The following is a 25283-nucleotide window of genomic DNA, read 5'->3' as shown; positions in this document are numbered from 1 at the left end:
AGGTGTTTGGTCTCATTATATAAGCTCTCAGGAGCCTGAAGGATTTTATGCAGGAGAATAACATGATCAGACTTGAAATTTAAGAGTTTCTTTGGCAGCAGAGAGGACGACAGACTTGAAAGGGGAAGGACCAGGGACAAAGGTCAGCTAAGAGACCACAACAATGGACTCAGCAAGGAATGATGAAGACACTGGTAGGATGGACAATCATGCCCCAGAATTATATACGTTTACTGATGGGAATCATGTAAGAAATTTCTGGCTTGGACAGCAGGTAGAATGAGCTAGAAAAAAGGCTGTGGAGGCAAGAGGAGCTCCATAAGGACAGTTGGCACCTGTAAGAGGCCTTCCAGGTGGCAATTTCTAATAGGCACTCGGCTACATGGGATCTAGAGTTCTGGGGAGAGATCCAGGCAGGATGGTCATTTTGCAGATCTCACCACAAAAACGGCAGCTGAAGCCACAGTATGGGGGAGATCACACGAGTGAAAAAAAGGCAAAGGCATTGCTCTGAGGAGCACCAGCATTTGGGCAGTGGCAGAGGAACTACCAAGAAGGAAGTCAGAGAGGTGGGAGGAGAGTTTTTTGTTTTAACTCAACAGTGTGAGTGCAGCAGGGTGGTCAGGTAGATGAGGGCTGAAGAGAAGCCAGTGGATGTGGCAGTTAGGACGCCAGTGAACAGAGGAGTGATTATTAAAATTAGTACTAGCACGTTTTGCACATGGGATAATTAATACTAATGTGTTTCACACAAGGGGAAGAAACCAGACTGAAGTGAGAGGGAAATGAAGTAACGAAAGTGACTGGAGAGTGTTTTTCAGGAAGCAAGACTTACTCATAGCTCCACACCTCTGTCACAGCACGGGACAATACCTACCAGCCTCCCAAATCCTGCACTGCTCACCTTACCCTCTGCCAAATCACTGCTACTTACTAACACCTCTGGGAAGCTTCCTCAACCTTCCCAACAACTCAGGGTTGGCTTCATAGTACTGTTACAGCAACACTAACATACTAATAACTTTATAGTTGATGCTGCAATTCTGTTAAGCCAACTTTGTGGCTGGGAAGTCTCTCCTCAAACTGATCTGTGGTTCAGAACCACAGTGGGCTTCCCTATTGCATCCCCAGTGTACCTGGGATTGAGCTCTGTATTTTATGAATGCTTAAGTATTATGTGGGCAAGATGTTTTTCTCTGAAAATATGCCTAAAGAGCAGCGTGGAGGCTTGTTTTTAAGTCAGTGTTGGTTTTGACAGATCATTCCAGGGAAATGGTTGCTAACTAGGAAAGGAAAATACCATTCACTGAATCCTTTTGCATTCAATTCAAAACACCGTTTGGGTTACACACAGAGGCCCAGGAGAGAGTAACAGGAGAAGGTGATCCAGGAAATATGCTTTCCAAGGAAATGATTCAGAGAAACAGTAGTAGCAATCAGTGGCAGAGGTTTCCTACACTATACAGATGAGCGTTAAAATTAGCAATCTGCTATTTCACAGCCTGACCATTAATCCCAAAGGATTCCCCTCACTTTTGAAATTCTTAAATAGGTACTGAAGAAAATTCTGATGTACTCCTGAATCAAGGAGTCTGAATGACATCAGCATTGTTTCATTTTAGTATGCAGTACAGTTCAAGTTCTATTATTTTCTAACTTCTCCTAAGAGACAGGACACAGAATTATCTGTGAATAGGACCAACACTGAGCCAGTGGTTCCCGACATGTTTCTTGAAACTCATGAGCCTTGGAATGACAATACATTGTTAGGCTGCATTTAACTAACCTCTGCCTGCAGTTCCCACCCTGGTTGGTCTTTGCCCCTTCCTCTTTGCCTGAGGGTCCTTTTCCTGACCCAGAGAAGGAGGTAAGAAGTGGGACCCATAAGACTCCTTAAATCTACATCCAGAGACAGAGCCCTGCTCTGGTGGACACAGGGAGCTGAGAAGTCCATCCTGGGAGCTTGTGAGATTCCTGGTCAACCCCAGGCTGAAAAAAAATGGGGCTGAGCTACAAACAAACAGTTGTATAAAGGGTCCACCAGTTTACAGAACTTTTGTCGGCAGGTTTCCCCTTGGCCTAACTGCACTTACTGCAAGAGTGCCCACTGCCCAGTAACACTGAGCCAGGTGAAAAGAGCATAGACGTGAGGCCAACAGAAGACAGTCTCTTTACATGAACTCCAGTTCAGAAGACTTGTTCTCAGGGAACAAAAAAGCAGGTCCCATCTTCCCTGAGATGGTAAAGCATTTTGCCTAAAGGTGGTCTTCAGCGTTTAACGGTTTGCAGACAAAAGGGTCAGAGGAAGCCATCAGCACTCTGGCTCTTTGAATTACGAGCCACAGACTTATACTATTGTTTTCACACAGTTTATTCAGACATTTAAAAGTTAAAATGTGGGCATTCCCCCCCAAAAACAAATTATCCCCTGCCACTCCCCAACACACAGACTACCTACCACCCTCCCATTACCTCTCATTGTCCATGCTTACCACATACTCTTGCAAAACACATAGGGGTCAAGACCCCAACTATTTGGTAATCCAAAGAAGCTACAAAGTTACACAAAAGAATCTCACTTCCTTTTCACTAGCAAACCATGAATGAAAGAATAAGGGGAAACACATTACCTTCATCCAGAGTTAATATTTCCCTAATATTCTTTTTTCTTCCTCTAAGACATTAAAACCCAAAGCAGTTTCACTTACTACTGTAACTCTGATAGTCCATTTTTCTTTTTCTTTTCTGAATGGCTAAGCTAGGACGTACTTTCCTTTCATAGCTGATGTTAACAACCTCAAGACTGGCAGAAAGCAGTCTCCCAGCTGTGGCTTGGCTATGACACTCTGCAACAGGCAAAGTTACCACATAGGTGCAAATGATGCTTTAAGAGTTATCAAAATTTTTAAAAGTAATAATGCATTAATATGGAGCCTCCACATTCTTCTGATGCAGCAAAAGTCCTCTAAAGGCGGTGGCAGCTGTGAAAGAAAAGGCACTTTGTGCTAAAATTCAGAGGGTCTCTCTAGAGAACACCACAGCAGAGAGGCCTGGTCAGCCCAGGCCTGCACGTGACCCTTTAGGGTGAAGAGGACCATCCCCCAGGAAGGCATCTGCAAAGGAAAAATTTGTAATCATGATTCCAAGGCAAAATGGTTACTTAAAGTTGGGAGAGGAGAAATACTAAGAGGATACAAATACAGTTGCACCAAAGATTGAGGCGTGAACTTCGCACGGATTTGCAGGCTGGCTCTGCGCTTTGTATTGGGCTCGTTCCTTCACCACTTGCAGGGAGGTCTGGACACGGAGCAGGAGCAGCACCTTAGCCAAGAGGGTTCGAGGCCTCCTGCTTCTGCCTGGGCTCTCCTTGCTGTGTTCCCAGGAATAAACCGAGGTCCTTTTGGCAGCACTTGTGGGTATTGCTAGTCCACGGCAACATCCAAAGGGATTTTCTAATACAGCCGTGAAGAGAAAGTGAGGGTTTTCCACGTGATCCAGGACTCCTTGGCAATCAATGCCCAGTGGCTTTTTGGGCCTTCTAAGAGCAACAAAGGATCAAGCTGGTATCTTCCCATCAACACTCAGAAAAGCAGCGTGAGTATTTCAGATGGGTAGAAGGAAATCAAAATGGACTGAGGGTCTTTATCCTAGTACCATAAATAAAGTGCACCATGAATGGAGGCTATAAAAAGCTACTTGCCCGAGGCTGAGGTTTGGGGAGAAACTACCACCGTCACCCACTCAGAATGGTGGATCATTTCCTTCAGCCAGAATGCTGGCTACTGAAGCTTTCTTTATTGCTTTGTTTCCTTAGTACTATGGAACTTTTAGCTGTAAAGAAAAAAAATACTTGGTGGGCTTGGTAGCAAGCATATGTCACAAAATCACAGGAATTGGCTGATACTCAGTAAGTATATGTTACAATCTCAATGCTGGATGATGGCTGTTTTTCCCCCTTCATTCTGATGAACTTAGGAAAACTCAAGTTTTTTTAAAACATCAAATTGGCTCATGATGCTTCTAAAGAAGCAGGACAGCCGTTAATGGCTGATGTAGTAAAAATGGTTGTCTTTGTTCTACAGGTCATCAGATGCATCATGGAAGAGAATCCACTTACTATCACATTTCAGGAGTTTACCATGACACGTTGGTAGGTTCCATAAACTTCTTCGAAGCTCTTTCAAAACAGTTATGTGAGAAGAAAACCATGATGTTGTACAAAGAACTGCTCGATTTAGGATCCCATTTCAAGGAAACTACTTTGCTGCTTTCATGTAGGAAGGTATTGCCCCCCGCGCAGTCAGACCCTCAAAGCGCTTGTATGTGTAATTGATGAAGACCCAGTCTTTGTTCTTGTAGTCAGTGTCAGGGTGATTACTTGTTGCCACTGGGAAAGAAACAGATGTGAGAGTTGATTCACTGCCTTACCTTGATGGACTACTCAGTACTGACACTCAGTACATGACATTCTGAAGAACATATCACAGCTTCTATCTGGGAAAAGTTATTTTTCACTCTGCGAAATTTCTACATTTGCCTGCCTATGTTCTCTGAACCTCATGTTTTTCACAATATTTTAAAAGTTTTATTTTCTCATTTCTGTCATTTCAGATTACCTAACCTTTAATTTAATAAATAACAAGAGAACAAATCTTTGTGGTTCACCCATCCAGCTGAGCAGGCTGAATATGGGTGTTTGTATTCACTACTTTCCATTCAACAAGGTCTCACTGCTGCCCTGCATTAACACTGGAAAAATACTTACAAAGAGCCTGCAGTTCCTCTCCATGTTCTCTACCCTGATTTGTAAACATCACCCCAAAATTTGGGGGAAATAATGCACTTATAAGGCAGCCTGAGGCAGTGGTAGAATTACCTGTTGGCTTAAGAATATCAGATTCTGGAAACTCATCGAAGTTTGAGGTATCATCAATGCTTTTGATTTCAATAGATATTGCAGCAGGCCTCTCTCTGCCAAGGACAGACATGCCAAAAATTACTACGGTTAGTAAACATATGGATCACAAGTAATCAAGTCTTTCTCCAAAAAAGACCCCTGGTCTGACAAGGGAAGACTGTCCACTGGCAGGCAGCATTAATTTCCTTTGAAAAGCTTATGACCACTGACCAACCACACCAGCTGACTACAACCAAACAAAACTATGATGAAAAAAATGTAACAATTATTCATAGCTAGGAAGAAAGACAAGAAAAATAAGGAGAGATTAAAATCCAAAGTTAGCACACTCTCCCTGACAGCCTGCCCTGTCTGCTGAAAAGGGAAACTGAACCTCTAAATGCCCCCTCGTGCAGGGCTCTGCCCCTCTTCTACCAGAAGTGCCAACGAAGTAGAGTGGCTAAAAGGCAAAGGTAGAAATCACAAGCATGCGAATTCGAACACTACTATGAAATGGATGACAACTTCATCTTCTGCTCAACCAATGAATGCTGAGGAGGGAGGTCTGTGCAGCGCAGGCAGCTCTCTGCGAGCCCTGTCCGCAAGTTTCACGTTTCCCCTCCACTCCCCCTCTGCGCCCTTCCCCACTCTATGCTTCTTCCACTCCTCTCTTCCTTCGCTGTCTCCCAGTGATAGCCTCCACCCTAGGGGCAGGGACAGTCCTGCTGGTGGCTCCTAACACTAGAGAAGTTGGTGTGTTCTTGGTAAAAGCAAGTGCAACACAATGCTTAGGTGGTCCTTTCACCATGGAATCCAAAGTTCACTTCACTTTGGAAATGACTGCTGGCTTCAACGTGTCCCATGGCACATGGGTGACAGGAAACCCCAACTCCCAATCCTCGCCATGAATGAAAATCAGGAAAAGACCCTGAATTTCTAAGAAGCTCTCTTCCCATACTTGGCTTGCCAGTAGTGGTGCTTCTAAATTAGTATTAAGCAAACTACAGACTTTCTGAAATTATCCTGAAACTTTGTATACGGATATACCTGATATGTTCCCAGTCAACACCTTCAAAAAAAGAGTTACTTTTGATTTCCTCAACTCCAGGGGCTCCAATTCTATGTTCCCATTCACAGCAGAATCTGGAAAAGACAGAGGCCTTTCAGCATACCTCAAGTAGTCTCTTCAGAAAAAGAAAAGGAGAAATGGGAGGAAGGAGGGACCAACCCAGGAAATGATGAAAATTTTTAAAAACAGATTCACTCATGTTGAAAAGCCTGGCTGGGGGACAGGGGAAATGTTCTCTGATACCTCAAAATTAGATCCTTGGCTTTCTCAGAAATAGGAACTTCTGGAGGAAAAGTCAAAGTTTCTTTCCAGTTCATCACCTTCTTATATGTCTCTTGAGGGGTCTCAGAACAGAAAGGTGGGTAGCCTGTAATAAAAAGGGAACTTCGGAGCTCTCACATCCCAGAACTTTGAATCTGAGATTATTCCCCTTAATCTGATTCTAATATATCTTTAATGATCCTATATGTCCTTCCCTACATGACATGGACAGGATTTCCACTCACCCCAGGAAACATCTAAACCAATTGTTCATTTTCCCCCAAACTCCTAAACCCAAAGTGAAGTTGTGCTTCTGGTACCACTAGGGAGCCAGCTACTAGCTGGAGCTGGAAAAAGGAAGGAGGACAGAAGCAGAGTTGCAGAGGCGGGGCTCACTGTGCCCAAAGAGGAAAACGAAAGGATGAAACAACATCATTAAGAAATGACTCCATTCTAGGAATATCCTTATTTGGGAAAAGTGACCACCATGCCTCTCTTTGAGAACTACAGGTGAGAAGGATAGTCACCGTAATACTCCACCTGCCCTCTACACAGACCACATCCGCCTCCACAGGCACGCGTCCAGTGTTCCCAAAGACAACACAGCCAGACGATGCCACACCAGTCATTCACACAGATTCACTCAGGGCCACCACGGACAGATGGGCTCTCCTAGTGCTCAGGCATATGGCCAGCCCCACAGATGTGTCCCCTAAATACACAGACATACCAATCAACAGGGAGAGAGGTACGAGGGGTCCATGCTCTGAAGGCTTTGAGAGAGAAGGGGGGACAGCAACTAAGAAGTAGAGTGCTCGAGACACAGCCCAGTGAAGGCTCTCTGTATACAATGGGTGTTTAATAAATGCCAGTGAATGAAAGAGTTGCTAGATGGAGAGGATGGAAAAGTCGAAGAAAACCATGATAAATGATCAACAAAGCCACGAGAGGATGCCAGGGAGCCATAATATAGTGGGATACATTTGATGGCCCAGCGTTTTCTACCTAGGAAACTTCACTTTAAAAGACGAGGGGGGAAAAGTGCTCTTAGATGACCCCCACCTGAAACAGTCTATTATCAACATAGGACTCTTTCCTGACTGCACAGAAAAAGTCCTCTGAAAGCACGCAACTTACCAATAAGCATTTCATACATGATCACCCCCAGCGACCACCAATCACAGAGCTTGTTGTACCCGGTCTGCATGAACACCTCAGGAGCAATGTAGTCAGGAGTGCCTACTGTGGAGAAGGCCTGAAACATGTACACACATCAGGAAGCCCAGCAGGAAGATGGGTGCCCAGAGTTCTGTTCTAGAGACCAAAGGCTACAAGTATCACCTAGAGCTACCCACAAACTAAATAAGCAGGATGGCCCAGCAGCTTAATGGCAAGTCTGGCTTGCCAGAGAACTTCCAAAATGAAAATAAAGCTTTGTCAGTGAGGTGAGAGACCATTCACTAGGTCAAAGGTATCTGTCGTAGCAACTAGTACCATAACTGAGCACCCAGTAAGTGCCAGGCCCTGTATTCCTTTTATGCTTATGAGCCTATGACAAAACTCAGCAAAGAGAACCTTATTCGCCCAACTTTGCAGATAAAACTCTGACACCCAAAACGGCTTTGCCCAAGGCCTCAGAACTAGTTAACTGGCAGAGCCTGGTTTGGAAATTAAATATCTTGCTCAAAACCATCCCTCTTTCCACCTCTTTAATTTGGAAAATCATAAAGGGAAACTTTATTATCAAAAGCTAAAGTTATAACCTATTGGTCAAAGGTTTATAAGTATCTGCTTATCAAACTGAAACATTTATGTAACTAGTTCTTAGAATTTTCTAAATTCAAGTAATCTACTCTCATATACCAGGACTACAATACTAGGGGAATTACAGTCAAAAAGCCTTCCTGTGCTCAGCATTTGAGGGCTTACCACATGGAAGGCTCTAATCTAAGTGCTTTCCATATTATACAACTTCTAAAGTTAAAAGCTACAGCTGTGTGGACTTTTAAAAATACTTATTATGAAATACTGCAAATATACAGAAAAAAAAGCAGACAATACAACATCCATGTATACATTACCCATGTTAAAGAGAGGTTAATAATCTGTGATATTTGTCTCAGATCATTCCTTTTTAAAAGAAACAAAACTACAGAAATGATTAAAGCCAGAATCCTCCTCTCCCCACTGAAGTCATAACTATCCTGAAATCATAACTACCCCTGTGCTATGCCTGTATTGATATTTGTATAAATGACATATAATTTCTTGTATATTTCAACTTTTAATAAAGGGTTGCATACCGTACTGCATTATTCTATAGTGCTAAAACTTGTTTTTACTCCATATTATGATTTTGAGATTTATTCATATAGCTCTAGTTCACCAATTTCACTGCTGTACACTATTCCATTATACAAATGTCACAATGTTTTTTATACATTCTTCTCTAAATAAACACTTACATTGCTTCCAATGTTTCACTAATAACAAGTAACACCTGAATAAACATTCTTGTAACACGTCCTGGGCACTGGGTAGTATTGCTGGGTCTTGCATCATGAGCATCTTCAACTTAATCAGACATCATCCAGTTGTCCTCCAAGGTGGTTACATCTATTTAACATGCCCAGTGGGATGAGCTCCTAGTGCTCCACTTTCACCAACACTTGTCTTTGTCAGACTCTTAAATTTTTACCAATCTGATGAACATGAAATAGGATCTTGCTGTTTTAATTTGCATTTCCCTTATTTCTAGTAAGGTTGAGTGCATATTCATATGTTAATTAGCCATTCAGTTCTTTTTTCTGTGAATTACTACTGTTCGGATCCTTTGATCATTAGTTGTTTTTTTCAGTTGCATCATCTTTTTTCTTACTGATTCCTTGGAATTCTTTCTTTTTTAGCTTTTCTTTTTGGCCTCACGGCTTGTGGGATCTTAGTTCCCCGACCAGAGATCGAACCCTGGCCCTGGCAGTGAAAATGTGGAGTCCTAACCACTGGACCACCAGGGAATTCCCTCGTAGTAATTCTTTATGAATCCAAGGCATTAATCCTGATTCATCAGAACATTAATCCTTTATAGTTTTATATATTGCAAATATCTTCTCCCAGACTGAGGCTTATCATTTTTTTTTGAGGCTTATCATTTTTATTATGATTTTTTAAATTTGTTACATACCAAAAAATTACCAAATTATGAAGCATAATAAAATGAATACCCATGAGTCCAAATGAAGAACCAAAATATGTATCACTGATATTATTCAAGCTAACAGTGTACCCACCAGCCCATCCTCCTGCCTCTCCTCCTAACCCCCATGCTCAATTTTATGTTTATCATTCCTCTGCCTTTATCTTTTTTATTTTTATTTTTTGGCCACACCACGCGGCATGCAGGATCTTAGTTCCCCGACCAGGGAACTGAACCCATGCCCCCTGCAGTGGAAGTATGGAATCCTAACCACTGGACAGACAGGGAATTCCACTCCTCTGCTTTTAAAAAGTAATTTTGGGGCTTCCCTGGTGCCGCAGTGGTTGAGAGTCCACCTGCCGACACAGAGGACACGGGTTCGTGCCCCGATCCAGGAAGATCCCACATGCCGCAGAGCGGCTGGGCCTGTGAGCCATGGCCGCTGAGCCTGCGCGTCCGGAGCCTGTGCTCTGCAACGGGAGAGGCCACAACAGTGAGAGGCCCGCGTACCGCAAAAAAAAAAAAAAAAAAAAAAAAAAAGTAGCAGGCAGGGTGAACAATTATATACGTTAGGCTTAACCTAGAGCAATAAATTTATATTAACTAATATTAACCTTCAACTTGGTACTAGCTGAATGGGATCACTTACGACAGGTCAAAAGCACAGGGCTAACTGACCTTTTTGTGTGTGTGTGTGTGTGTGTGTGTGTGTGTGTGTGTGGTTCACGGGCCTCTCACTGTTGTGGCCTCTCCCATTGCGGAGCACAGGCTCCAGACGCGCAGGCTCCGCGGCATGTGGGATCTTCCCGGACTGGGGCATGAACCCGTGTCCCCTGCATCAGCAGGCAGACTCTCAACCACTGCGCCACCAGGGAAGCCCTAACTGACCTTTTGAAGACTGAAAGTTAGCTTTATTTTCTTCAAGTTATCAGAGGAGGTCATATGAGGATGACCACTTCTACTATAGATAGAGTAAAAAGGCAAGAACCTTAACCACAGCATGAGAACCTAAGTTTATTCAGATTAAAAAACATTAACTATTAAATAACACTTAACTCCAAATATGGAACTTGGGACATTTCCTTCCTTATAGACCTATAAGGGGTTCCTAGTAAGTCTGACATGACCCTTTGGCATATGTCAAAGGGCATAAAGCTTCTCAGAGTACAAGAATAATTTAAGGTATTTAAGCTTAATTACCCCCAAAATTACAGTCGCCAAAGGTTAAATCTTAGTTTGCTTTAAAAAAAAATTTTTTTAATCACAGAAGATTCCTTACCTTTTGTTACCCTCCAAAACATAATTATCAGTCTCCCAATAATGCAGGAGCTACTGTTTAAGAAATAGTCTCTTAGAGGGTCTCAACTTTCACTGCACAGTAGAATCACCCAGAGCCCTTTTAAAAATCAGATAAGATACCGAGACTGTATACCCCAAACCAACTGCACCAGAATCTCTTGGGGTGGGACCCAGCATCAGTAAGTTCTGAAGTTCCCTAGGTGATTCTGGTATGTAGCCAAGGCTAAGATCTACTGCTCTATGAGAGACATAATAGAAGCGCCTGACCAAATCTGCTCCTGACATTCCCTAATCCTTAACAAACTATGAAAAGAAGGCCATGATGTGACTAGCTATACCAAACTTAAGTATCCCCAAGTTAATGTTAGAAAAGATATCACAGATTAATTTCATTTTCTACATTTCCAAAACCCAGGTTTAACATAAAAATCATAATATTCAAAGCATGGTCTTGAGACCCACTGATGGGCCTTAAATGAATCCAAAAAATGCAAGCCTTTCTTTTGATTCTTTCTTAATCCTAAGGCTTCCACTTTCACATATGACTAACAGGTACTTAGTAGCAACCTACTAAATGAGTTATTAAAGATACTATAGAGAACTCTAATTCACTATTTTACTAAGAAGTCTGGCCAAAACACTGTATTTGGCAAACCTGCCAAGTTACAACTGTATACACCAACAAGCAGAAGTGCCACTATTTCTAGCGAATACACATGCATGATCATCATTCCAAGTTAGTCATAGTTTTCCATCCCTGCTATTCTTGCTTTCTAATGACCAACTGCTATAGTTTAGCTTTACTATTTTCAATTTGCCATTGGGTTTCTAGGAAAGCCTAAGTATGTAGTGATACACATTTCTATTATATCTGGTCAATAATTCTCCAATAACTAGACACTGGGATATGTGCATTGCATTTTATGAACCAATGAGTCAGAATAAAAGTTTGCCTAGACAGCAGTATTTCACTGGTGAATTTGTACTATTTAAATAAATTCCAACATGCTATTGATATCAAGGTAAATGCAATAATGTTACTTATTTTTAAGCTTGTGGGGCATAATTTTATGTGTATATACTCAAATACTAGTAAAGTAAGCATTTCCCTTAAATTTCTCTCCAGTTTTTATCACCAAGTTCCTTTTTCCACCATAAAGTAGGAAAGGGTGGGGCAGGTGAACTGATTTGACTCAGTGAATCAAACTTTTTAAAGTTTGAGAACCACAGCCTTAAAGCTCTGGGTAGGTATTTGTACTTAGTTTCATTTTGCGAGAACTCCATCTTAAATATAACCCCTTTACCACCATAAACATAGGGAAAAGGTAAAACAGGAAGGAAAGGGGTTGTCACCAATGTAAAAGGTCAGAATGAGGTCATCCACTGAAAATGTCACAACCAGAACAACCTCATATTATCTGCCCTCCTTCAAAAGATTACTTTTGGCGCTACCAACATAATGACAGTGCTCTATTAAGGTAATTTAAAACAAGGAATAGGTAAGCTGCAAACATTTATCAAATGCAAATTTATGTGCATACTTTTAAACTGATTCATACTTGGTTTGTAGCATTTAAGAAGCCACAAATATTACTTACTAGCTGACGTCTGTTTCTTTTCCAGGTTTCTGCTTTCCTTTTGGAATTCATGTTCTGAAAAGCTAAAAGCAGAGAACACAAGTTCTAATCAAAGTTCAGGAATAAAGTTTACTACTTTTTTAGGCTCTGGTTCAAGCCACATGAGACCCTCAAGTCTTGCTTTTCTGCCCATACATCAATAACTCTGGATGACACATTTCCCAGCAAATTCATAAGCCCAAATCAGAGGCTCTAAAGCATTAACTCAAAGAATCACACAATAAGAGTTGTAAGCCACACTTCTATGTGGATCAGGTGGCCAGAGAGGACACGGACAGACCTTAAACAAAATTACAGGGAATTTAATCAGAATCACAGGGAATTCAGTCTCATCAGAAGCAAAGGTCCCAAAGTGGACCTAAAACATTCACAACTTCTCAAAATTACTATCAAATTTCCAACAGTAGTAACTTACATAATCAGAGACTTCTGAATATATAATACACTATGGACATAAGCTTCTCAAGGATGAACTGTAATTTTACTACAGAGTTTCAATGGTTTGATAGAGTGAAAGTAACTCATAAACTTCTTTCTGCCATGACAGAAAGAAGCACCAAGGATAAATATAATCTGGAGTTGTTCCCAGGACTCTTTCCTCTACTACTTTTGCTTGCCTGCTCCTTATTCATCCCTTGTAACCTTCTCAAGAGCTCCAAAGAATGCTCTTTTGGACATCTGCCTTTAACACATTTGGTAGCCTTCATCTTGCCTCACCATATAGTACAAATCACAGGCAAACCTGGGAAGGTATTTTTACTCTCTAAAGACTCAAACTGTGAGAATCTCCTAATCCATCCCACATATTTTGGTTACCAGGGGAACAGCTCCCAGTTAAGGGATAAAAAGGCTAACATCACTGTTGAACACTTACTGAAATCACTGGGGAGGCTGTGGTTCAGATTCCTATAAAATTCTGTCCTATGTGCTTTTTTCAGTCCTGTGCAAAGGCCAAAGTCAGAAAGTTTCACGTGGCCCTATGGGGAGGAAACAAGGTAATGAATGGATGAACATTCATGGATGTGGAACAGAACATTATCTTCTCCAGCTCTGTGCAGTATCCATTGCAGCTCCACAGCCAAAGGATGCTGCTTTTTCTTTTACTACAGGGAGAAATATATAATAGCAAACAAATTCTTTAAAGATCACCCCAAATCCTATTATACAAATAAAAGTATTTTCATTTTTGCACATTACCTTTGTTTTTGTCCAAATATAAACTTTAAAACTAGTTGAAGCCTCCATGGCATCTAACTTTTTTTTCACTTTTTTAAAATATTGAAATATAGTTGGCATACAATATTATATTAGTGTCAGGTGTATCCACAGCATCTAATTTTACTTCTTAAACTAACTCAATCAAATATTCTTCTGTTTCTTCAAAATCATCTTTAATGTCTACATAATATTCAAATGACTTAGTACATCACTGTCTACCTATCCCCCAATACTGGATGTTTAATCCACTCTCAAAGCACCCCTGTGCCAGAGAGGGCCTGTGTTCCCAACCCTAATCACGCACGGTACAGAAGATGGTCTTAATAAATGGCTGTTAAGTGATGAGTAAATAAACAAATCTTTGTTCATATAGCTTTTTCCCCACATGAGTTATTTCATCAGAATAAATGCCAAGGAGTAAACTATTCCAAAGACAAAGGGAATAAACTTTATTGCACAGTTATTGACAAATACTGCCACACTGTATTCCAATCATAAGTCTCTGACTTTATCATTCTCTTCAAAGAAAACTCACACCTCCTGTGAGCCAGGCACCATGCCTTTAAGTGTGCTGTCTCATTCTTAAGCCACACTTCAGACTCAAGAGTCATTAAATGACTTTGGGGTGAAATGGCAGAACCAAAGCCAGAAATCAATGCTCTCTCTCTCCAGACCAGGATTACTTAACCTCTCCAACCCCCTGATCTCATCTGGAAAATGGGAATAATGATATCTTCCTGGCAAGAATGATGGGAATTAATGCATGTAAGTAAGGCTCCTAACCTGGTACCTGGCACATGCCTAGCCCTAAGGAAGAGGAAGGTGTTCTTGGGGTGGTGAGATTTTCCTTGCAGGACATTTGGTCCATGCCAAAAGGTCGTTGATACTTGGCTCTGTCCAAAACCATTTGGCATGGACACTTTGGATTGGACCAAATTGCAAGGAACTTTTTGCATGGACCAAACGTCTTATGAACATTTTAGACAGGACCAAGTGTCCACTAACCAAAATTTTAAGTAGATAAGGAGGTAAAACCAAAAACAGTGGAGGGACTCCTGATGCTCAGGGATCTATACTGCTTGCTCAAGGTCACACAATTAAAAGTGATGTGGCCAAGGTCTGAGCTCCAACGACTCATCTGTGGTCTTTCCATGATACCACCTTCCTTCAGTCCGTAGGGTCAGGTTTTTGGAGGTTTTTTTTATCCCATTAGGGGGGTGTGTGTGTGTATGTCTATCTGTCTGTCTTTGGTAAACCACCAAAGACAAAAGACAGCTTTGGGCCTGCTAACCTAGTATCTTCCTTTAAGACTTGCAAATAACCTGTTCTGCAAGCCAAGGAAGTGTTTTATAGTTCTCATAATTACATGATTTACCTGGACACCTCCAAGAAAAAGTGTCTTAAAAAGCAGTGCCGGGGCTTCCCTGGTGGCGCAGAGGTTATGAATCTGCCTGCCAATGCCGGGGACATGGGTTCGAGCCCTGGTCCAGGAAGATCCCACATGCTGCGGAGCAACTAAGCCCGTGCGCCACAGCTACTGAGCCTGTGCTCTAGAGCCTGCAAGCCACAACTACTGAGCCCATGCACCACATCTACTGAAGCCCATGCTCCACAATGAGAAGCCACCACAATGAGAAACCCACGCACCGCAACGAAGAGTAGCCCCTGCTCGCCACAACTAGAGAAAGCCTGCGCACAGCAACGAAGACCCAACGCAGTCAAAAATAAATAAATAAATTTATTTTTAAAAAAAAGCAGTGCCTGGAGCAAGTGCTATTCAAACCTAAATTTTCAGGGAACTCTGTAGCTCTTCTGAGTACACAGGAGGAACTCAAAATGTCTCCATTTTCCCTTCTATAATCTATATGGCTAAACACATATATGAGCTCTCCTCTACAAGTCTGGGCTAGCATATGGTAGAGAGCATGTCTGCACCAAACAGGGTTCCCAAATCCACCTCAGCTAGACTGAGTCCCCAAGCTCTTGGCCTTCAGTATGTTTGCTGACCTTGAACACAGACTACGGCCTACAACTAAGCGAGAACTAAGGCACCTGGGGTACAGGACCAAGGCATCTGAACCCAAGACCACACAAAGTAGGGCTACTGCTTTGTTAAAAATATATCTGGGACTTCCCTGATGGCGCAGTGGTTAAGAATCCGCCTACCAATGCAGGGGAAACGGGTTTGATCCGTTCGGTCCGGGAAGATCCCACATGCGGTGGAGCAACTAAGTCCGACAGCCACAACTACTGAGCCCACACGCTGCAACTACTGAAGCCTGCGCGTCTAGAGCCCGTGCTCCACAACAAGAGAAGCCACCGCAATGAGAAGCCCACGCACCGCAACGAAGAGTAGCCCCCACTCACTGCAACTAGAGAAAGCTCACGTGCAGCAATGAAGACTCCAGGGAGCCAAAAATAAATTAATTAAAAAAAAATAAAACCCTTCTATCAGGCACAGTTTAAAATATATATATATATATGTATCTGAACTTAAGGACAGAAAAATAATTTCATATACATTAACATTTTAAAAGCAGAATACCAAGCTATTTACTTTTACGATGCTAACTAACTGTACATAAACTGACACAAACAGAAAAGGTACTGAAGCTATTTTACTAGAACAGTGGTGATCTTCGAACGATAACATTACAGGTATTTTTCTTCTTTATAGCTCTCTGTATTGTTCAAACTTTCCACTACGTATAGACATTATTCTTAAAATAAAGAAAAAAACTATTAACTAGAAGAAATTATCTGACAAACCTCCTACCCTCTTTAAAGAGAAAGATTAAGGTTTTCAAAGAAAGTAGACCAAAACTTCAGATTTTTCAAAGACTGTTATCAAAAGACAGTAAGAGAGGGCTTCCCTGGTGGCGCAGTGGTTGAGAGTCCGCCTGCCGATGCAGGGGACACGGGTTTGTGCCCCGGTCCGGGAAGATCCCACATGCCGCGGAGCGGCTGGGCCCATGAGCCATGGCCGCTGAGCCTGCGCGTCCGGAGCCTGTGCTCCGCAACGGGCGAGGCCACAACAGTGAGAGGCCCGCGTAATGCAAAAAAAAAGAAAAAAAAGACAGTAAGAAAGAAAAATACCCTAGGAGTTAAATTTACTTTCCTACTTTAAAGAAAAATTCAGTCTAGACAACAATTCTATGTACCAGAACACAACAACCTAGAATTTTAGAGCTGGAAGAGACTTTGGAGCTTCTCTGGATCAATATATTCACTTTATAGATAAGTGAGATCCAGACAGTGGAAGAACTTGCCAAGGAGCACCCAACAATTTAGCAGCACAGGGATTCTCTTCTGATTTGCTGTGAGTTTAAGAATCAGGCAACTAACCTCATTTGCATGTCTAAAGATGACTAAAAAGACGCCATCACAGAGACTGAGTAGGACTCTGCCTTAAGCAGAGGGCACAGGATTTGGAACCTGAACTTTGTAGCAGATTATTGTTGCTGTCGCCTCACTTCCTGGTTCTTGGCTGGGATCCTCAACAGATGAGGTTGCCCAACAAAAGGGTTCTCAATAGGTGATGCATTAGTATAGTTAATTATATGCTAAGAGAAGATGACTATCTTTGGCTTTATTACAAAATAACTTAAATCAATTTTATTCTTCATCATTTTCCAAAATGTTCTTTATCTTTACGAGGAACTGTTCAGTCAAATTATGGAATTCATAAGCCTTTCAGAGAAAGTAAGTAAAAGCAAACTTACCTGTAAGAAAAAGAAAAAACTGTACCGGGTAGCTCACAGCTCCCCTACTGTGATTACTGCAAGCCACGCAGGTGTTAAAGCAGAGGCTGCTCAGACAGGTAAAGACACGCTGATCAGGCTGCTACTCCCCACAGTACCTTGCTGTCCAGGAGAAGGTTGTCTGGTTTGATGTCTCTGTGGATGAATCCGAGTTGGTGGATGGAGTCTATGGCTAATACTGTCTCTGCTGCATAAAACTGAGTCTCCTCTTCTGTCAGTGTGTCTTTCTTCATCAGCAGGGTCATCATGTCCCCTGGAAACAAGATACAAAGTACACACACACACACAAAACAACACACGAATAAATGCCAGTTTTCAATGTGTCTCCCCTATCTGCCAATGTAAGGCGGTGCTAAACAGGCCTCTGCTCTGTCCCAGAGATTACCCACTATGGGCGGAAATGCCCAATATGAGCAGAAATAGTAAGCAGTTTCTAACACTTACAAGGTAAAATTCACAGCCAGGGATTGCACAACACTTTCACCTAAGCTAACTGATGCTGACCCCTGAGCTGTGATTTCCCTTTTACTTTGGAGAAAGAAAGGAAATTCCTCTCACACTAAAATAAATAAGTAAGTAGACAGATAAATAAATTTGCTTAAGATAATTTTTTGGACTGGGGAAAAAGCTACTTTACTTTCTACTTTGCACAAATATCTGCAAACTTCTCTCTACCTAGAACCAAATGGCATTTCCACATAGGCTGCACTGCCATTATCAGAGAGAGGCTGAAATGCCAAACAACAAAAACATAAAAATTCTGGGAGGCTGAGAACAAGCTCTCCAATGTTTATTCACAGAACACTAGAACATAAATTAAAAGGTGGGATTTAGGTAGCAAAGTGTTACTCAACAAAAGCTAAATATGAACTGAAAATGCTACAGACTAGGATGTGTAATAGCTGCCTCCCAAAAGTACACGGTGAACACGTCCCTAGATCAGTTGGGTTTTTTCTCCAGTGTTTTATTGTAGGTACTTAAATATATACCAAAATGCTTTATGCAACTTTTACAACATAACATCAGTATTTTAGCAGTTAAAAGGTAACCTTAGTTTTCTGCAAAGTCAAAATTTAATTATTTCTGCTTAATACCATCAACATAAAATGGTGAAAAAAAGATTCTGATCCTAACTCAACAGTCAGACAAAAGGAAAGCAAAGGAAATATGAATAAGCAGTTCAAAGCTAAAAGAAACAGGAAATATTCAGTTTAGATCGCATAGGAAGACATTTATATTAGAAAACAGGGAAAAGAGATAGAAACCTCTGATTTTAATAGAGCGCCGTGCTGCTTTTTAAATTTAATTTATAACTTTGGGGGAAGTTTTGTATTCTTGGAGAAAAGTGGATATTTTACCCTTGGGCAAAAATTAAGCCATTTATTAAAATGCTCCTTTTTGCCCCAAAACTTGAAAAACATGATTGCCTTATTACTCCTGGCAGCCAGGCATTCAATCTGGAGGCACATCAGAGACTCAGGCTAGCTCTAAGTTATCTGTGAGGCCTTAGCGCTGTGGCCCGACCTGTGTGGGCCTTGCCCAGATGATCAGAGCGCTCAGGCCAGGCAGTCTATGGCTCTGCAGGCCAGCTCCACCAGGTGCAAAGGGCAGGGTCCAGGAGATAAGAGAGTCTATGGAAGATGGTGCAGGTAAGGTTTGAGGAGACACATGTCAAGGGGCTGGCTGGTTGCTGAACTGGTTCTTACTCCCGTTTAACGACTGGCATCTAAATGTTAAAAAGTTTCTCCTCATTCTATCAGATAGATTCTTTTCTAGCCTTCATCAGTTGTTAATAAAAAGTTATTGATGACCCTAAATCTAAACTAAAGGTTGTCACAAGATCAAATATTACACCACAATTATATTAGTTTTGCTATAGAAGCAAAAAAGAAAAAGTTTTCTTTCTTTCCTACCAGTGTGCTCACAGTTTGTCTGCTCACTGGGAAACAGACTGTGTTCCCCAGAACAGATGCATGCTCTGTTCTGGGTGTACTTTGGAGCTGTCTCAGACGATGCACATGCCGAGTTACATAAAACTTGAAATCTCAGAAATGAGAAACTGATTGTGGCTACTAATATAGGTAATGAGAAATTCACTTCTTATAAGTTATAGAAAAAAAGTTGAAGCAAAGAATGTAATAGCTTCAATTCTGTCACTGGGGTAACTAATTATACATGATTCCACTGACAGGAGGGCAGGCAAAGCCCCTAGTTTATTCCTATATATTTAGAAAGAAAAAGAAAAGAAAGAAATATCCATCTGAAATTATGAGAATGAAGGAGAAGGTTACTTTTACGGCCCTAAAGCTGCAGAAAGGCACCCCAGCACAGACAGGTTACTGACCTCCTTACAGACCTAAAAAGATACAGAAAGCAACTTTGTGAGCACGATTAAAAGTAGAAAGGAGGGTTAATTGATGTGATAGAGAAACCACAAAACAAAAAGGAAAAATGACCTTTCATCGTCAAGTAATTACCTCCAGGCAGGAACTCCATGATTAGGTAGAGGTTTAGCTTATCCTGAAAACTATAGAACATTTTCACAACCCACAAACTGTCTGCCTCCACTAGAATGTCACGCTCCGCACGAATGTGGCCAACCTGGAGGTACACGCATTTGATTAATGACAAGCCTTGCTCTGCTTTATTAGACTGTATATTTGTTTAAACAATTTAAATACTGTTTTGAGTATTAAACTGTGAAGATACAAAAGATCTAATTTATGCTTAGGCAAACCTACTAACTCAAAATTGACAACATTTGACTTGAAGGTATTCAGTGATGAAAACTTGAGTGATGAAAGGCTTAAAAAATGGCAAAATCAATGGCTTGAATGCAAAGGGAAACTTTAACAGTGCTATAAATGGAACCTTTGATTAGTTAAAATTACCATCCTTTTGCATATCTTTTTGTCCTAATAATCCTTTTTGATAGAAACAAGTCCCCAAGATGAGACTCTCTAAACACATCCTCCCTCAGGTCTTCAATGACATCTGCAAAGACAATGCCCTGGTTGACAATTCCAGAATACTCTGATGCCACAGCATTCAGTTCACTGCTGTGCACACAGGATGTGCTCGATCAGTTCTTACTGAACTTAAATAAAAGAACACCTAAGAAAAGTTGTAGATTCAAATTTATGACCTTGCCGTTTTCTATTTTTACTGAAATATCTAGCGAGGAAGACCAAGTTGCCAAACGTTCGGGAGAATTAATTTATTATTATCAAGTTTACCTTATCTACTTTAAGCATATAATAGTAATCAAAACACTGCTGCATATTATCAAGTCCCACCCCCTCTCCTCTTATATAAAGTGTCACAAGATGCAAAACTGGGTTGAATCAGGTCTAAATTTATTAAGACCCAGTCCAATCCTTGAATAGAGGTTTTGACCTTAACATATGTTCCAGGGCTGGACCTCCTAGAATATGTTCAGAGGTAAAGATATACCAAGTTCACAAGCCGGCACTTCTATTGGCAAACTCAGCCCATGGTTTTTGTTTTGAGACAATGTGCTGTATGCTTGTTTGTTTTACTGGGATGTCTTTACCAAAGACACAGATCCCAGCCCTCTCTCCTGTCTTACACCTAACCTGCCTCATTCTTCCATGCTAACTCCCACAGGCCTAAAAGTATTTGAGTTTTCAGTTTCTACCAAAATTGTTCTTTAGGAAATTTTTAAATAAATTCAATGTCTTAAAACAGGGGTCCCCAGTACCCATCTGCAGCCTGTTAGGAACCGGGCCGCACAGCAGTAGGCGAGCAAGCGAAGCTTCATCTGCCGCTCCCCATCACTCCCCATCGCTTGCATTACCACCTGAAACATCCCACCTCCCCCCGCCAGTCCGTGGAAAGATTGTCTGCCATGAAACTGGTCCCTGGTGCCAAAAAGGGTGGGGACCGCTGTCTTAGAAAATTTACATTTTTACATCTCTACTTATGGTATGAGGGTGGGAAAAATGGAAGAGGATAAGGGTGATAAGGAACAGTGCTATAAAATCATGAAGAAGCCAAGTAATGCTCTGAGGAAATGCTCATGCCAAAAATGCATTGCTAAAATGCAGACCTGGCTATGACCCAGTCAATTACTACACGAAGACCATACACGGCAGCATTCACCCACCTCTGCTTCCCTTGTCTCCTGTTAAGGCCTCTACCTACTGTAGGGATGTACGGAAAAGAACAGACACTACCACTGCCACTTGTCACTCGCCTTAGAGGGCAGGATGGTGACTGCAACATTCTCAGTTTGTCACAGGGAAAGCTACAGGTACTGTGACCACACCTTGCCCTTCTCTTCTGGGGCTGAGACAGCAGCTAAGAACCTCAAGATCTAGGGGTGGAGTCAGGTGATTTTAGGGTAGGGGTGGGAAGAGCCAGAGGTGCAACTCACACCAGAGGTTCCCTTTCCCCTGTTCCATAAATATTGAATGGGGTGGGGGAATCACATGCTAGCTGCTACCCTGGGCACTAGGGAAGCAGAGATGAAAGTCAGTCTTTGGTTCCATCCTGACACTATACTGGCATCACAACTGGAGGTTTTCCTTTTGCACTGGAAGAGAAACATGAAGAGACTAGCTACATGCTGGTCTCTTATCCTTTAAAATTTATTTTCCAGGTAGCAGAAATTTCCATCTTGTGGGACAGAATAACAACCTGAACTCTCAGTGGGTAGCTGTAATTCCTGCTCAGTTTTGTAAGAGCAAGCAAAAACTTTTCCTCTGGATAAGCCACCTATACCTACAAAAAGTTAGGCTCTGAATCTATACTTTGTCAGCCCCACCCAGAAGTGATGGATTTGCCCCACAAAGCTGCTGCATGCTTCCTCAAGAAGGCTGACCCAGGTAGAGTCTGTGGCCAGAAACTTTAATTGGACCACACTGAGATCAAACTTAAAGAGCTGAGTCCATCAGCAAGGTGAACTACTAATTTAAGTTAATGCATCATTTAAAATCTTAATTTTAAACATTAAAATTTTTAACAGAACAGACATGTCCTTTATTTTCATGTAGAAAACTTTTAGAAACTGATTTTGAGGAAGGTACAGTACTTGAGCAAATGTTTTTACACAATATGTTTGGATCATCCTGTTACCACTTCTGTTACCTCTGGCACATGCTATGAAGGATTAATAAGTCAAACTCATGATGTGTACTTCTCTTTACAATTTTATTCTGAACGGTAATCACTGGATAAAGGAAGATTTTGAGTCTTGCTTAAAACTATAGGAAATATATCTTGTAAAAATAGAATTTACTTGTGAAATACAAAATATACTGACTAATCAATACAGCCTTACATTTTCCTTTTCAAGATTAACTGAAACTCTTTCAGTGCCTACACCCATATCACACACTAATTTTTAGATATAAATTAATAGGGCTAGTGTGCATTTTGAATAAGGTTGGCGTTAGCATAAACTATACTGTCTGAAGATATACTGCCAGGGTATTTGATACTCTCGACCAAAATTCCTGAGAGTCTAAAGCTTCTGGGTAATATCGGAAAATTAAAGAGAAAATTAAAATCCCAAATTTTGAGCTGGCGCTTAAATGAAGGGCAGAGAAGCCTTGGTGATTACACCTCCTCTCGAGCAGCAGGAAGGACTGGGTGTGGGGCTGGTCTCCATCCCGGCTCTTAGGCTCTGTTTCCAGAGGTCTCATTTCCATGGGGTCTCTCTGCCCTCCTGTAGCAACTGGTATTCTACAGGATATTTGCAGGTGTCACCCATTACAATCTGTTCTTAAGCAACCTGCTAAATTAAATTAGATTTATAGAAAGTCTGCATTTTCATTTTTAATGTATTGTCCAATATTTAAAAATCTTAGTTTATTCTACATGAAGTACTTAATGCATCTTATAAATCTATTTGCAAAGTAGGTTTGAGGTTTTAGAAAGTATCCTTAATCATTAAAGGAGAATCTGCATTGCTCTGCCTTTTGCATTATATTTTTTCAAATGCATTCCAAAAGAAGACTGGTCTTAGGTAGTGATGAGCCACTGAGAAGACCCAACTTTGGTTTGCATGTACAGAATGAAGCAATGTAAGACACGTTTTAGATCGCAAATTCTAAATTCTAATTGCTAAGCCTCAGTTCCAAGGTGTATATACAACTTCTATCTCTCAGCATTCAGTAAGGAACATGCTACCACAGTAAGAAACACCTCAAAAAAAGCCTCCTGATGACAAGGACAGCTCGTGATCGACTGGGAGACACAAATATCAGATATTTCTCTAGTAGGTTTTCAACTTTAAAAAGTCTGCACATGGTGTAGAGGCATTATTTGTACTTTTAAAATACATGTAACTCCTTCTTTTGGGGAGAAAGAAAAGTAATATTACATGTATATTCATACATGACAGGGCTAAAGAAAACTAAAATAGGAATATACACTTCAATTAAGCAAAAAGAACAGTTCTAGGAGACAGAAATTCACAAGCTGACTAAAATCGCTGCTTCAATTGTGCTCTTACCTGTTCTTTTTCAAGCATATCTGCTTTACGGAGTATTTTCATTGCATACACATGCCCTGTATCTTTCTTCTGAACAAGCCGCACCTAAAAGTTATAAAGATATGCCAAAAGTTCACAATGCCAAGCTAATGCTTTCATGTGTTATAGGAAGTAATGTTTAAACTGGAAAAGTACTGTAATTTTTATGTAAGCAACTAGCAATAACAAAGCAGAAGAAAATGCTTTTCAATGTTCCAAAATGGATATATTACACACAGTGAAGTCAGTGCTGGAAACATACTCAAATATCTCCACATCTGAACAGCTCTGGCTCCCTAGCTGAACAAACCAATCTAATTTTAAACCCTCACTGTGGGAATTCCCTGGCAATCCAGTGGTTAAGACTTGGGGCTTTCACTTGCAAAGGGCCCGGGTTCAAACCCTGGTCGGGGAACTAAGATCCCGAAAGCCACGTGGCATGGCCATAAAGAAAAAAACAAACCCTCACTCTGGAACTTAAGGACTCATTAAACCCATGGCACATGTCAAGCAGTCAGCTCAGAAAACCTAAGGAAATGATTACAACAATGTTTAAAACAATAGCAAAAGCTCAGGTATAGAAAAAAAAAATGCCTGGAAGCATTATTAATAGGATAATAGCATAATTAGGGAAATAATAGCATTAATAGCATAATCAGGGAAGTAGAGTTTTCTGCAGTTCTTTCTCTTTTCTATTTTCAATTTTTTTTTTTAGAGAGAACAGATAATTCATGATGAAAAGAAAATAAATGGTCTGCAAACCCAAACAAAACTTCTTGGAAATTTCCTGCACATCCTCCCCCTCTTCCCCCAAGATATGTATGTTTTCTTCTCCCTGCACCATTCTTTATGTTCTCCTCGAGTCCCACGTCCCCTCCTCACTGAACAGAAAGCTCTTTTAGAGGTGGTCCTGTACCTTTCCCTCTCTCAAGGGGCCAACACGGATTCTGAACCATGAGGGATCAATTTATCTTTCACCTGTGCCTTTGAATATGTACTCACATTTCCCCTAGGTACTGGTTTTTAATACTATGCTGCTCCTTTTATACAATGATAATGAAACTAACACATCAGTAGGTCATCCACTTTGGGCATTTTCCATGAATGGAGATGATCTTGCATGGGCTCATTCAAACCCTCCCCAACAGACTGCTCTTGTGACCAAGCAGGATGCACATGCAAGACCAGCTGGGACGAAGCTGCAAATGCTTTCACTCTATACCACCACTTACATAACTTATTTCTATAAATTCTGTCACCTAGGGCCATCTTTTTAGAGCTGTACCAATCTGGCGGGAAGAAATAAAGGGTGGAGATATGCTGTGAGTTTGCTCCTGGAGAGGCAGTGTAGTGCAAAAAGCAAGACCTTCAAGATCAGGAAGACCTAGGCCCTGCTTCTGGTACCCCTGCTCAATGGTTATGTGATGCTGGAACATTACATATCCCCTCGGA

At 41.2% G+C, this 25283-nt stretch overlaps 1 protein-coding gene across 2 annotated transcripts in view; it reads right to left on the bottom strand.

Annotated features, from left to right (window-relative positions):
• Window positions 1-734: 734 nt before the first annotated feature.
• The window catches only part of STK38 (serine/threonine kinase 38), a 43756-nt gene continuing 19207 nt past the window's right edge, over window positions 735-25283 (bottom strand). For both annotated transcript variants that reach the window (XM_079934726.1, XM_079934727.1), the window contains exons 5-14: window positions 23814-23897; window positions 19813-19936; window positions 17434-17588; window positions 13231-13333; window positions 12318-12379; window positions 7365-7482; window positions 6210-6333; window positions 5945-6040; window positions 4877-4971; window positions 735-4387 (exon numbers count right to left, since the gene is read on the bottom strand). In XM_079934726.1, the coding sequence (XP_079790852.1) occupies window positions 4257-4387; window positions 4877-4971; window positions 5945-6040; window positions 6210-6333; window positions 7365-7482; window positions 12318-12379; window positions 13231-13333; window positions 17434-17588; window positions 19813-19936; window positions 23814-23897 (1092 nt within the window). In that variant the 3' untranslated portion in view covers window positions 735-4256. The remainder of the gene's footprint in view (window positions 4388-4876; window positions 4972-5944; window positions 6041-6209; window positions 6334-7364; window positions 7483-12317; window positions 12380-13230; window positions 13334-17433; window positions 17589-19812; window positions 19937-23813; window positions 23898-25283) is intronic.

Source organism: Stenella coeruleoalba (assembly GCF_951394435.1).
Source record: "Stenella coeruleoalba genome assembly, chromosome: 10".
NCBI lineage: Eukaryota > Metazoa > Chordata > Mammalia > Artiodactyla > Delphinidae > Stenella > Stenella coeruleoalba.
The sequence above is the reverse complement of the archived record's forward strand: the minus strand, read 5'-3'. Positions and strand labels throughout refer to the sequence as shown.